The sequence below is a fragment of the Chaetodon trifascialis genome, chromosome 3 (genome assembly GCF_039877785.1).
Source record: "Chaetodon trifascialis isolate fChaTrf1 chromosome 3, fChaTrf1.hap1, whole genome shotgun sequence".
Lineage (NCBI taxonomy): Eukaryota > Metazoa > Chordata > Actinopteri > Chaetodontiformes > Chaetodontidae > Chaetodon > Chaetodon trifascialis.
This window is the reverse complement of record NC_092058.1, coordinates 4,714,847-4,728,795: the sequence shown is the minus strand read 5'-3', so window position 1 is coordinate 4,728,795 and position 13,949 is coordinate 4,714,847. Positions and strand designations below refer to the sequence as shown.

The 13,949-nt window shown below is 46.9% G+C and overlaps 1 protein-coding gene across 4 annotated transcripts in view; it reads left to right on the top strand.

Annotated features, from left to right (window-relative positions):
* flnbl (filamin B, like) overlaps positions 1-13,949 on the top strand; it is a 59,458-nt gene that overhangs the window by 37,507 nt on the left and 8,002 nt on the right. For 2 of the 4 annotated variants that reach the window (XM_070992825.1, XM_070992806.1), the window contains 25 exons: positions 475-635; positions 781-871; positions 972-1,126; positions 1,359-1,476; positions 1,588-1,667; positions 1,790-1,975; positions 2,135-2,449; positions 2,850-2,967; positions 4,252-4,452; positions 4,607-4,780; positions 4,875-5,037; positions 5,132-5,292; positions 6,646-6,937; positions 7,286-7,439; positions 7,818-8,007; positions 8,086-8,333; positions 8,957-9,040; positions 9,884-9,989; positions 10,674-10,814; positions 11,406-11,534; positions 11,673-11,846; positions 12,351-12,509; positions 12,813-13,016; positions 13,352-13,504; positions 13,582-13,704. In XM_070992825.1, the coding sequence (XP_070848926.1) occupies positions 475-635; positions 781-871; positions 972-1,126; positions 1,359-1,476; positions 1,588-1,667; positions 1,790-1,975; positions 2,135-2,449; positions 2,850-2,967; positions 4,252-4,452; positions 4,607-4,780; positions 4,875-5,037; positions 5,132-5,292; positions 6,646-6,937; positions 7,286-7,439; positions 7,818-8,007; positions 8,086-8,333; positions 8,957-9,040; positions 9,884-9,989; positions 10,674-10,814; positions 11,406-11,534; positions 11,673-11,846; positions 12,351-12,509; positions 12,813-13,016; positions 13,352-13,504; positions 13,582-13,704 (4,080 nt within the window). The remainder of the gene's footprint in view (positions 1-474; positions 636-780; positions 872-971; positions 1,127-1,358; positions 1,477-1,587; positions 1,668-1,789; positions 1,976-2,134; positions 2,450-2,849; positions 2,968-4,251; positions 4,453-4,606; positions 4,781-4,874; positions 5,038-5,131; positions 5,293-6,645; positions 6,938-7,285; positions 7,440-7,817; positions 8,008-8,085; positions 8,334-8,956; positions 9,041-9,883; positions 9,990-10,673; positions 10,815-11,405; positions 11,535-11,672; positions 11,847-12,350; positions 12,510-12,812; positions 13,017-13,351; positions 13,505-13,581; positions 13,705-13,949) is intronic. The other 2 variants (XM_070992836.1, XM_070992815.1) reach the window with 1 other exon arrangement.

The window sequence follows — 13,949 nt, the reverse complement described above, 5'->3', positions numbered from 1 at the left end:
TTTCATCTGCCGATATAAACTGAACAGTATTGTGTTACCTGAAGTGTTTCTTTGCTGTGTTGCTTTGGCTTTTGCAGCCATGTGCACAGCAGCTGAGTGTGTATGATGATGTACTGTGTGATGAACACACCTGCCTGTTAGCCTTCATCGCGCTGATCGCTGCTTCCCGGGCAAACGGGCTGCAGGTAAACAGGGGAAGTGAAGACAGAGAGGTTTCAGATGGTCGGCAGTTGAAGAATCTGACCTGTTTCTGTTGACACAGTTTCCTGCTTCATTCTTCTCACTCTTTGAATTCCTCTGCTGTGATTGACAGCTGAGGTCTGCTGCGTCCCAGGAGCAGACAGCAGGAAACAAACACTCTAACCCCCTCTTGTGGCAGTCGGATGAAATGAATGAAGCTCAACGTCGTCTCTTCACACTGAAATCAAACACCTTTTAATTCAGAAACATCATCATTTCTCTGTGTGTGTTCAGGTGATGTCAGCGTGGGCATTAAGTGTGACGCCAACATGGTCAGTGACAAAGAGGCTGACGTGGACTTTGACATCATCTCCAACGCCAATGACACATTCACTGTCAAATACATCCCTCCTGCTGCTGGAAAACTGACCGTCAAAGTCCTGTTTACTGACAAGGTACACACACACGCACGCACACACACACGCACGCACACACACACACACACACACGTGCACACAGCTGAAAGGTTTGCATGTCATGATCTGAATAAATCTTGAAGATGTTGTTCTGATGGATTTCAGTATGAATCTTTCCACACAGGAAGTTCCACAGAGCCCCTTTTTGGTCAAAGTCGATCCTTCCCATGATGCATCGAAGGTTAAAGCAGAGGGTCCTGGACTGGCTCGCACCGGTGAGACACACAAACACACCCACACACATGCAATCATGATGACCCAATGTGTTTCAGTTTGCATCTAATTCTTTTGCCTATTGTTTATCTCGCTGTCCAGGTATAGAAAGCGGTAAGCCGACTCATTTCACAGTGTTGACCAAAGGAGCCGGTAAAGCACCGCTGGATGTTTCCTTCTCCTCCCCCGTCAAAGACTTTGACATCATCGATAACTACGACTACTCCCAGACTGTCAAATACACACCTGCGCAACAGGTACGCCAACTGCACCAGTACAGAAAAACCCAGTGAACAGTGTGTGCAGGCAGCATGTCTTCACCTGCCTGCAGTCACTGTGAAGGGCAGCGCTGGCCCGCTCGTGTCACGTTCCAGCATGTTTTCAGGAGAATCAAAGAGCCAGCATAGCCATTGTTTCGCCTCCTGTCTTCTTACAGAGTGCTTTTAAAATGGAGTAACTGTTGGATCTGCATGTTTAATGTGTCTGCAGGGGGAGATGACGATTGTGGTGAAGTTTGGAGGAGATCCCATCGCCAAGAGCCCCTTCACAGTCGGGGTCGCTGCCCCGCTGGATCTGAGCAAGGTCACTCTGGACAACCTGGAAGGAAGTAAGAAATCAGTCCTTCTCTGCATCTCTGCGTTTCATCGTTTACAAAACAAGTATTAGTTTTCACTGAGGCCTCCCTGAGAAACCCGTTAAATTGATAAATGTCTTCCAGGAGTGGAGGTCGAGCAGGAACAGCAGTTTATGGTGGACTCCAAGGGAGCAGGAGGTCAAGGTCACCTGGAGGTGGCAGTGGTGAGTGTCAGGGATGCTGTGTTTATGTCTTATGTTTTCACTTAGATCACACAAAAAAAAATTGAAAACAATGAAAATCACAAAAAGTAATCACCAGTGTGTGTGTTTGTGTGTGTCACTAGCTGAGTCCCAGCAAGAAGGCAGTACCCTGTAAAGTGGAGCCTCAGCCCGGTAAAGCAGGCATCAGTCTGGTCCGTTACACCCCCACAGAGGAGGGGGTCCATGCTGTCAACGTGTCCTACGACGGACACCCCGTGCCTGGGAGTCCCTTCCCTGTGGAGGCCCAGCTGCCTCCAGACCCGAGCAAGGTAACAGCAGTCAGGGTCTGGCCTGAGAGAAACAGCAGCAGCAGCAGCAGCAGCAGCAGTAGTAGTAGTAGTAGTAGTAGTATTGGTAGTAGTAGCAGCAACAACAGCAGTAGCTGCAGCTGCATGGCACCTTCATCATCCCTTCTCATCCCCCTGCAGGTGAAGGCTTTTGGACCTGGTCTGAAGGGAGGTCTGGTGGGAAACCCCGCTGAGTTCACCATCGACACCAAAGGCGCCGGGACGGGAGGTCTGGGGCTGACGGTGGAGGGGCCGACCGAGGCCAAGATCGAGTGTTCGGACAACGGCGATGGGACCTGCTCCGTCTCCTACCTGCCCACCGAGCCCGGAGACTACGTGGTTAACATCTTGTTTGAGGAGGTCCACATCCCGGGGTCGCCATTCAAAGCTGACATCCAGATGCCCTTTGACCCCTCTAAGGTGGTGGCATCAGGGTCGGGCCTGAAAAGAGCCAAGGTGAGGGTCTTGAGAGGAAGATGGACGGGCGAGCTGAGGCTACGGATTCAGCAGTTTAGAGAAGTTCAGACTGTTGATGCATTTTGTTCACGACTGCAAAGCTTCCGAATTTGCTCCAACTCTGATTTGAGCCTCTGACTCACTGAAGAGATTATTTAAAGAAAACTTTGAAAAGGGGAAATGACTTCAGGCTTCCACCTCCAGAACAATCTGTTCTTTGGCTTTTGTTACGAATGAGGAACTGTCCATTTTATATATAAGTGTGTGTGTGTGTGTGTGTGTGTGTGTGTGTGTGTGTGTGTGTGTGTGTGTGTGTGTGTGTGTGTGTGTGTGTGTGTGTGTGTGTGTGTGTGTGTGTGTGTGTGTGTGTGTGTGTGTGTGTGTGTGTGTGTGTGTGTAGGTTGGAGAGACCAGTGTGGTGAATGTGGACTGTTCCCAGGCTGGACCAGGACAACTCAGCCTGGAGGCGGCGCTTGACTCCCCCCCGACCAGTCCAACTGGCTCTGCACCAGGCTCTGGTAACACGAACCCAGTTTTCCTTCATTAGAAACCAGTAAATCCAGCATCAGCTGCAAACCAGCATACTGGTGGTTGTGCGCATTTTAGCCCATTAACTATGAATCAGTCTGCACATTCGTGTTGATCTCGTTCCAAGTCATCCATTAGCTGTGAGATATACTTCCTTCCTTCCAGGCAGCCACTGGTTTCATGTAGAGACTGGAAACTTGTTGCCAGTAGATAATCTGTCAATCAACATCATCTTTTAAAGGAGTAGTAGTTTTCACATGATGTCACTCTCTGGCACAAAAGGACACCACTCTCATATCTGTCCATTAAATAAAAGGCTGCAGCCAGTAAGACAGGAAACAAGTAACAGCTAAAGTGTCTCTGCCTAAAGGTAACACAGTCCACCTATCAGCACCTCTAAAGCTCACAAATTAACATGTTGTATCTTGTTTGTTGATCTTGTTTGAGAACAAATGTGTAAAAACAACAAATGTCTGTTAAACTAAAGGTGTGTAGACACAATAACATCATGTCTTCGCTGGTTGCCTGGCAACTGCTCAGAGCCAACAAAGAGTCTGATACATAACCACCTGAAATACTGTTTTTACACTTCCAGGAAGAATTTACAAACAGGATACAACATGCTGATTAATGAGCTGTAGAGTTGCTGGCAGGTGGAATTTGTTAGCATCAGAGGCAGGCTAGCTGTTTTCTGTCTTTATGCTAAGCTAACTGAACTGGCTACTGGCTTTGGGCAGATATGACATGACAGACATTTTCACAAAGTGATGTTTTTGTGTCCTACAGTCAGGCAGCAGCAAGCAAGCCTGTTTATTTCTCATTGCTGATGTGTTTAAATGCATCCTGACATCTGATATATGAAGTCAGCTGCCAAACTGCTTAAAATAAACAAATGGCTGGATTTAATCCTCTGACCTCATACTTCATTAACATAATGCATGTAAGCAGCCAGTTGGCCAGATCTGACTCAAGTCTGGAGTCAGGCCAGGTCCAAATAATCTTCAGTCTAATCCGGTCTGGAAAGGTCTTGTTTTGCCGCAGGTCTCAAGTCTGTGTGTCAATACGTCTAAATGTCTGAGACTCCAGTGATGGTCAGACCACTAGAGCATCAAATACGTCAGTATAATGTTTGTAGTCGTCCCAGTTTCACAAAGTAATGTTGAGGGTGTGAACAGTGTTGTCTGCTTAAAGCATGCAGAAAAGACAGCTCATATTTTAGATATTCAGCCTTCAGTTCTGTGATTGAAATGTAAAAATTCGACTGTGTGTTCCAGGTGCTAAAGCTAAGACCGAGGTGGTGGACAACAAAGACGGGACCTACACGGTGACCTACGTCCCCCTGACCTCCGGCATGTACACGCTGCTGCTGAAGTATGGAGGCAAGGCCGTCCCCGGGTTCCCTGCCAAGGTGATGGTGGATCCTGCCGTTGACACCTCCAAGGTCAAAGTGTTCGGACCCGGCGTGGAGGGACAAGGTGCAGTACGTCCGTCTGAGTCAGGGTGTAGCTCTGTTTGGTTAAAGGTGGCGTGTGTACAAGATGAAGCAGCATCGTTCTGATGATTTGATTTGACGGAGCAGCTGTTTTCACCGGCTGAACTGGACTAACTGTGCCCTTCTCTCACCTTCAGCTGTTTTCAGAGAAGCCACCACAGCGTTCACGGTGGACGCCCGTCCTCTCACCCGGCGAGGAGGAGACCACGTGAAGGCGGAGGTCAGGAACCCGTCGGGAGCGCTGACAGACTGTCTGGTTACCGACAACGCAGACGGGACCTACGGCGTCGAGTACACTCCTTTCGAGAACGGTAACACACCTGCTGCACTGAAAAACACTGAGCTGTTAGCAAACTGTTTTACTGTGATCTGCATTCTTCAGCTGCTGCCTGGTTTGCATTTCAGGCGTCCACAGCGTCCAGGTTCTGTATGACGACACACCGGTCCCTAAGAGCCCATTCAAGGTTTCTGTTTCAGAGGGATGTGACCCCAGCAGGGTGGTGGCTACTGGCCCTGGACTCCAGCAAGCCCTGACTGACAAGCCCAACAACTTTGACATCATCACCAGGTGCTGTTAGCCTGAAGGCAAAGTTTTGATGGATGAAAATGTATCTAACTTTAGGCCAAACTATTGCTGACTTTGGGTGTTGATCCTTTACCAGAGGGGCAGGTATCGGTGGTCTCGGCATCACTGTTGAGGGTCCATCAGAGTCAAAGATGTCCTGCAAAGACAACAAAGATGGCAGCTGCAGTGTGGAGTACGTTCCCTTCACCCCTGGCCTTTATGATGTCAACATCACCTACGGAGGAGAGCACATTCCCGGTGAGATGAGATATTCTACCTTTGGTGGGATTTTACTTGAAAGCCTCGTCATGCTGCCGTCTCTCAGTACTTCCCTACTCTGTGTGGCTCTCAGCCTCAAGTCCACTGCTACATCTTTACAAACATCTCACCAATATGTAGTTTCATATTTTGCCCTAAAACGGGTTTTAAGCAAACTCAAACGAGGAAATATTGCATCTTTGTGGGACTATTTTAGGCGGTGGATTAATACACATTTAGTGCTCTAGTGAGTATAGCAGCAGGACGGTGAGTGTGGGACTGAGTCAAAATAAACTACGAACTGATGTGATTTTAATTCATTGTGGACAACAATGGAGCTGTGTGGCACAGAAGAATCAGATACATCAGGCTTTGATGCACAGACAATCCTCGTTATGGGATTAATTCATTATTGTTTTTGGTGTTTTTATTGGATTTGTATTATCCTTTAAATGAAGACAGACTCTCATAAATATTGGTGCAGACATTAATAACCCGCTAAAGATAAATTCTGATCAATTTTGAGAAAGCTCAAAGGTCTAGTCATTGACTTCAAATCAACAGCACAGATCCACAAAGATCCATCACGTCTGTTTATTTCCTAAAGGCGCTTAAATGTGGAATCCCTTGTAAAATTTTGTTGGCTCTGCTCTCATTTCCTCCCATAAACAACCGCCGATGTTAAATGATGTGGTTTTTCAGTTAATGTTGGAAAGATGTTATTGGCTGTTTAAAGTCGTGCCGGGTGTTTGAGTCTAATGTTTCAAAGATGTGGTTGAAGTTAAAAAGCTACAGCTCAGTTTAATTGACTTTGTTCAGGAAAAGCTCAGGGTGTTTGCCTGTTCGACACCTTTTGCAGACAGCTGTTGGTTTGTGGTTCTGCTGTGTGAAGGCATCAGCTGGAGGTACAGAAAAAGTCAGCGTGCACAAACCACTATACCCAGAAACCCAGAAAATCTCACAATTTGAGCAGCAGGAATGAGGAAACATTTGGCATTGCTTGAAAAAAAAATCAATCAGAATAGTTTTCAGTTATTTTAGTTGATTATTGTTTGTCCTCTTTGTCCATTTTCATTTAGAGCTCAGTGTGTGGGTCCAGCTGAAGGCGGCTAATCTGCAACCCACATGCTTTCACATGGCTGAAATTTCTGAAAAATGAAAAAAGCGTTGAATATTTAATCATATTAAATGACCATAATTATTCTACAATTACTTCAAAACTAGCGGCAATATTTCTGAGGTTTCTGGCTACCTTAATAAGAAATGTTAGTCCGCTGACATGCCGAGAGGGGCATGTTTTTATTCCTTTTTTCTTTTGACTAAAACCAGTATTTCCTGTCCTGCTCTTTCCAGGAAGTCCATTCAAAGTTGCAGTGAAGGATGTGGTGGACTCCAGTAAGGTCAAGGTGTCTGGTCCCGGTGTGGGGTCAGGGGTCAGGGCCAATATCCCACAATCCTTCACAGTGGACTGCAGGAAGGCGGGCGTGGCCCCGCTGGCTGTGGCCATCACCGCTCCTAAAGGCGTCGCGGAGCCTGTGGAGGTGACCGACAACGGGGACGGGACTCATTTGGTGTCCTACACTCCATCTGTGGAAGGACCGTACTCTGTGGCTGTCAAGTATGCAGAGGAGGACGTCCCCCGCAGGTACAGAGCAGTACTGCAGTACTAACATTAAGGTCCTTTAATGTCAGGTGTCCACTTTAAAGACAAAGTCAGATCTGCAATACATGTGGAAAAGTAAACTTAATCTTTTAGGCGCTCACATGTATTTACTTGTTCACAGCAGAGGTTGTCTCAGCAGTCCTTTGTTGTATTGGAGGATAATGATCTGTACACTCTGAGCTTGTGTTGTGGGCCTTCTTTGTTTGGACCTTTTCAAAAGCCAAACAATAGAGGGAGGACGTTCAGGAGTAAAATATTTAGTCCGTAATGATAACTGGATTAAAAGTTCACAGTTTATAACCGTCTGTTGTGTGTCTGTGGTCTCTTCAGTCCCTTCAAGTTTAGGGTTCTGCCGACTCACGATGCCAGTAAAGTGCGAGCTAGCGGCCCCGGGCTAACCAGTGGCGTCCCTGCCAGCTTCCCTGTTGAGTTCAACATCGATGCCAAGGACGCTGGCCAGGGCCAACTGAGCGTGCTCATCACCGTCAGTAACACACACACACACACACACACACACACACACACACACATCCACATGCAGCTATACCCACACTTAAAGGGCCAGTGTGTAGTATTTAAGGGAGGGGCAGGAGGAGCAGGTCCTCTTGTGTGGGGTCAGCCATGTTGTTCTATGGTAGCCCAAAATGGACAAACCAAACGCTGCCTCTTGAGAGAACCTGAGTGAGTTTAGTGGCCACCGTAGGTTCTCCTACATGCTTGGAAGTGAGAAGAGAAATGAGGGGTATTCAATTGGTTGCAATCTCCAGCCTCACCACTAGATGTCACTAAATCCTCCACACTGGTCCTTTAAAGTATCTGTCCTCCCACATCTCTTCATTTCTCTTCCCTCTCTCTGCTTCAGGATCAGGATGGTAAACCTAAGCAGCCCAGTATCCATGACAACAGTGATGGTACATACCGGGTGTCATACATCCCAGACCGTGCTGGCCGGTACACCATCGTCATAAAGTACGGTGGTGACGACATCCCCGCCTCGCCTTACAGAGTCCGTGCCACAGCAACAGGAGACGCCAGCAAGTGCACTGTCACTGGTACGTGACCACGGGTGAACGCATGAAAAATGTTCACCTTTATAGAAATTTAAAATGTTGAATGCCCCCCCTCCTCAGGTCCAGGTGTGGGCCCCACAGTGGCCATCGGGGAGGAGCTGGGCCTGGTGGTGAACGCTACGGGTGCTGGGAAGGGGAAGGTGAGCTGTGTAGTGGTTCAGCCTGATGGCAGCGAGGTGGAGGCCGAGGTGCTGGAGAACGAGGACGGCACATTCGACATCTTCTACACTGCACCGGCACCCGGGAACTACGTCATCTACGTCCGCTTCGGAGGAGAAAACATCCCACGCAGTCCCTTCAAAGTCATGGTGAGGGAGGGATGCAGAATTGAGTTCATTCTGATTTTTATTACACTGGTTAGGGATCCAAAATGGACTCATAAGCTGAGCACATCCATCTTTGAACGGAAGAGCATCTCAAAAACATGCAGACAGACAAAGATCTCATTATTTGGCTTGATTATAGTTTGACTGGAGATCCAAAATGGTTCAGTGTTTAAAGGAGCAAGTTTGTTTTCAGTGTGTTTTTGTTGCGTATTCAGCTGGTTTCTATTTATGACGGTACAACACGAGAAACCAATTAGCTGATTCTTGATACTTGCACAGGTTGTGTAATCCCTCACAGTGAACATGAACGTCGCATTAATCTGTGTCACATAATTATTGTGTGGAGCTTTTAGTCCGTTTGCAGATTGATTTGCATCACATCTTTGACATTCTTCATTCTTCATTGTCCAAAAAATCAGTCGATGCAGGTGTAAGTGAGACTGCTGGTTGATTGATTTAGTTGCTGATCAACTTTTGACCTCATTCATGCCTTCAATTTACAGACCAGCATTTACCCACAAGGCCACAGCGGTGTATGTTAGCATCAAAACGTCTGTCATTGAGTGTGTGAGGTCAGATGTTAATCCTTACTGTCATGTCTTCAGGCTACTGATGAGGTACCCATGGTGCAAGAGCAGAAGTCTCTACAGCAACAGGCCGGCCCCCCTGGAGCTGGCTTCCAGCCCTGGGTACCCCTACACAGACACACACACACAAACACACACATATGTATATATAGAGATGGGTAATATGACAGTATATACCATGTAGTGGTAGAAATGTGTCCAGATGTCCACTGTGGGAGCTGTCCCTAGCTGTTTGGTTATTTAAAACCATTTCTTAATTGAATTTACAGAACAATATACCATTACCATGATATAAAATTACATACAGCATGATGGAGGATTTTGGCCATATTGCCCATCTCTGCATATAAACATTTGTGTGAAATTACCCTTAAACAACATACACTCGCTCAGACACACACACACACACACACACACACACACACACACACACACACACACACACACACACACACACACAATGCTCCTCTCTCTTGCAGGTGGCTGCTGGTTAAAACTTGACCTCGCTCCCCTCCACTCTGTGTCCTCGCTCAACTGCTTTGCCTCCTCCATGTCATTGCTTCTTCTATTTAACATCATAACATAAATAATAAATCCCAGGTGTTTGTGGGAGGTGTTGCCGAAGGTGTTGCTGTAATTACGGGTGATTTTTTTTTTCTTTTTTTTTTTTTTTCCTCTCCAGGGTGTTTGTTTTGGTGGCCCTTTTCTCTTTCCTCTTCCTCAGTGCACTCTTCATGGCTGTGGCTGCATCACAGAATCACCTCATCATCATTTTCTTCCTTCCTCTTCCTGCTCCATCACACTACATTTCCCAGGATGCCTCTTTGTGGGTGGGGCTGGGCAGCAGCAGCAGCAGCAGCATGTCTCTTGTGCAGGTCGCTGAGGCAGACAGGAAGTTGTTTTAAGTGCTGAACAGACACGTTAAACTCTGTCTGTCTCTTTCAGGTGACATCAGACAGCTATCAGCCAATCAGCAGCAGCGTTAATGGAAGCGGCTTCAGACCATTCGACATGGTGATACCTTTCTCCTTCAGGAAGGGAGAAATCACCGGTGAGAGAGGGACATACGCCCCTTTAAGACAAACAATTTTACATGTTGGCCGCTTGTCTGAATCTCCACAAAACAACAATCAGACTGTCCTGAACATTTTCATACTGGTCCTTTTATGACCAGATGAAGCCATACATCGATGTAACAGACTGGAGAAGGCAGGAGTGTTACATGAAAACTTAACATTTGTCAAACCAACTGATTAATCCTCCTCCTTCAATTCATTTCTCTTGTAAAATTGAAACACACCATGCCAAAACACTTCCCAGCAGGAGATCAGTTCATCCTCTACTCACTTAACTATTCACAGTAACGAGTTTGGATCAAACTTTTGCATGCTGCTGTTTCGGTTTTACGAGATGTTTCAGTCCTTACTGTAAATAAAGTTGTGTATATGAACTGGAGTCCATATGAAAGGACTCTGTAGAAGGGTGTCTGTCCTCAGGTAGATCTTGTGATCGCTCTGAGAGAAGCCCCTTTCAAACCAAACTACAAGACCCAGAAATGTATTGATTTCTACCCTCCTCAAAATGAGGAAGCAAATCCATATTGATCATCTGTTAATGAATTTAACATCTGTTTAATGGCACCCCTCTTCCCCTGCCAATAATAAATAACAGAAAAGTCCAGTGGAAATGATCAAAGCATGTGCACATCTGTCTCTTACCTCTGTGACGCTCTCAGGTGAGGTGCTGATGCCTTCAGGTAAATCAGCTCAGCCACTGATCTCAGACAACCTGGATGGGACGGTCACAGTGCAGTACTCACCCACCGAAGCTGGCCTGCACGAGATGCACATCAAATACAACGGCACACACATCCCAGGTGAGCGAGCAAACACACACACACACACACACACACACAGAATTTCATGACGGAGGTTGGAAAGGTGCAGTGAAGACACCTGGTTTCCAGGAGGAAAACTGCAGCCTCTCTCAGACATGAATCCACATAGTCAGGACGAAACATGGAATGAGTGTGGAGTGTGTGTGTGTGTGTGTGTGTGCGTGTGTGCACGTGTGCGCGTGTGTGTGTGTGTGTGATTAGGCCTGTGTATAAGCTATGTAGCAAAGGTGTGTAGTTTGGTATATTGACTTTAGCATCAGGTGTCTGCAGGAGAAAACAATTTATTACCAGCCTGCCATGACATCACACCCTGAGAGAGTGTGTGTGTGTGTGGATGGGATTGAGGTCAGGGCTTCATGGATTTGGCTTTCTGCACAGGGGTGTAGCCATGCTGAAATGGGAAACGACTTTCCCAAAACTGCTGCCAAGAGGCTGCAAAAACAATATTGTCTTGAATGTCATTGTGTGCAATAGCATTAAGATTGTGGGCTGAGGATTCCTCAAAACAGCTTTACCTTCAGTCTGAATGTTTTTTTGTTGTACTGATGTTGTAGAGTGTGTGTGTTGCAGAGTCTCCCCTTCAGTTCTATGTGAACCACACCAGCAGCCCCAATGTCACAGCCTACGGTCCTGGTCTGAGCTACGGCGTCGCCAACAAGGCAGCCACGTTCACCGTCTTCACAGAGGACGCCTCTGAAGGTATGTTAGCTACAGGAAGAGCACAGGCGGCAGAGCTGGTGGTTATTCTGTTAACGTCATCTGACAGCAGCAGGACCTGTGATGACAGCGTGTTTCATACAACATGTTTTAGCAATCACTGTCTGTCCATCCATCCAGGGGGTCTGGACTTGGCCATCGAGGGTCCCTCTAAAGCAGAGATCAGCTGTGTGGATAACAAGGACGGGACGTGCAGCGTCAGCTACCTGCCCACTCTGCCAGGAGACTACAACATTCTGGTTAAATACAACGACGATCACATCGCTGGCAGCCCGTTCACTGCCCGTATCACCGGTGAGATGCTGCTACACCAACAGTCAGATTACTAATGATCAGTAATCCAAACCCAATTTTATTCTCATGTCTACCTTTCAAATTTATCTCTATTTAAGCAAAGGTCATTGTCAGGTAATTATTTATTTTTGACTTTGCACGATTAGTTTCAAAACTTAGTTAATCTCTAAACTTTAGAGCCTTGAATTGAACATTTGTCTGCTGGGTTTGGATTGGTACTTTTTTAGAGGCCACATATTTAATGAATGAGGCTACAGTTCAGACCTTCATGTGGTAATGATCACGACAGGTGATGCATCAGGATCTGTGAAACTCAGCAGCTGAAGATGATTTATTCTCTATTTAAATCCAGCAGCACGGTGCTGTTTGTGCAAGAAAACGTTCTGACGCTGAGATAATTAGACACAAACTGCTCAGTCATTATCACTTTGATGATTATCAGATATCGATGTCATTACAGACATAATGCTAACTCTTACCTCTGTGTGTGGTGGTGTGTTGCAGAGAACAACCAGCGGCGCTCTCAAGTCAAACTGGGCTCTGCAGCAGATTTCTCTCTGGACATTAATGAGACGGACCTGAGCCTGCTGACCGCCAGCATCCAGGCTCCGTCTGGCCGCAATGAGCCCTGCCTGCTGAAGAGGATGGCCAACAACCACATCGGTAACACACACGCGCACACACGTTAATTAAAGTTATTGTAACATTTGAATCTTCTCACTCTTCTGTTCTTCCTCTCCCTCCTCGATCCTTCCTATTACCTGTTCTCTTACTCCTCCTGTCTTTCTCTCCACTGCTCACTCCATCCCTCCTCTTCATTGTCCCTCCTCCTCATGCTTCTCCTCTTTCACCGTCCTTCCTCTCCTTCACGTTTTCTTCCTCTTATTTACTTTTGTATCTTTCCCGGTTGCCCACATCTCCCCCACCAACTCCGACCTCTTCTCACCCCTTCCCTCCTCCTCCTAGGTATCTCCTTCATCCCGCGGGAGGTGGGTGAACACCGGGTCAGCATCCTGAAGAACGGCCGTCATGTCGCCAACAGTCCCATCACCATCATGGTTGTCCAGTCTGAGATCGGCGATGCCAGCCAAGTCAAAGTTCACGGCGACGGCCTCGTCCAGGGAACCACCTTCAACAACTCCAGCTTTGTGGTCGACACGCGGGAAGCTGGTCAGTATGCGGGCCTGCAAACACCACAGCTGTTCACTCATCTCCATTTATGCTTTTAGCCATGCTAGCTACATTCATGTCTGTGCCTGGATTAATTGTAATAACTTTGGTGATTGTCTGTGTCTGTCACACCATCATTATGCCAAATTTTCAGTTTGCACAGGACTTTGTTTTATGATCAAATACCTGCAAAATCAAACATTGTGAACATTGTATCTGCTGAACATCAGCATGATGGTATTGTCAACATGCTGATGTTAGCAAATTAGCCTTTAGTTCAAAGCACTGCTTGATATAAACTTACCAGTCTTCATATACTGTATGTGTGTGTGCAGGTTATGGTGGCCTGGCTCTGTCCATCGAAGGTCCCAGTAAGGTGGACATCCAGACAGAAGACGTGGAGGACGGGACGTGTAGAGTCACCTACTGTCCTACTGAACCAGGAAACTACATCGTCTCAATCCGCTTCGCTGAGGAACACGTCCCAGGTAGAATCAAGCACTTTTTTTTACAGATGTGGAATACATCTTTTCAGACAAATAACCTCAGATGTGTTTGTCAACAGGAAGTCCGTTCACAGTGCGGGTGACGGGGGAGGGTCGTATCCGGGAGAGCATCACCCGACGACAGAAGGCGGCATCTGTTGCCAGCGTGGGGAGCGTGTGTGACCTCAGTCTGAAGATACCAGGTACACGCACACTTTCTTACTTTGCTAATCTGAAGGCTCATCCCATTGGCTGTCTGAAGTATCAGTGTCCACATATGCCTGGATGACAGGTGTAGTAATAGCAGTGTGTGTTTGTGTTTGTGTGAAAAAAAACCCCTTTAGGTTAAAGTTTGTAAGTCTTGAACTCGTTGAGCCTCAGCGTGTCACAGACCATCAGGCTGGAATCTGGTGACGTGGTTCAGACTGAAAACCTCCTGCATCACCAG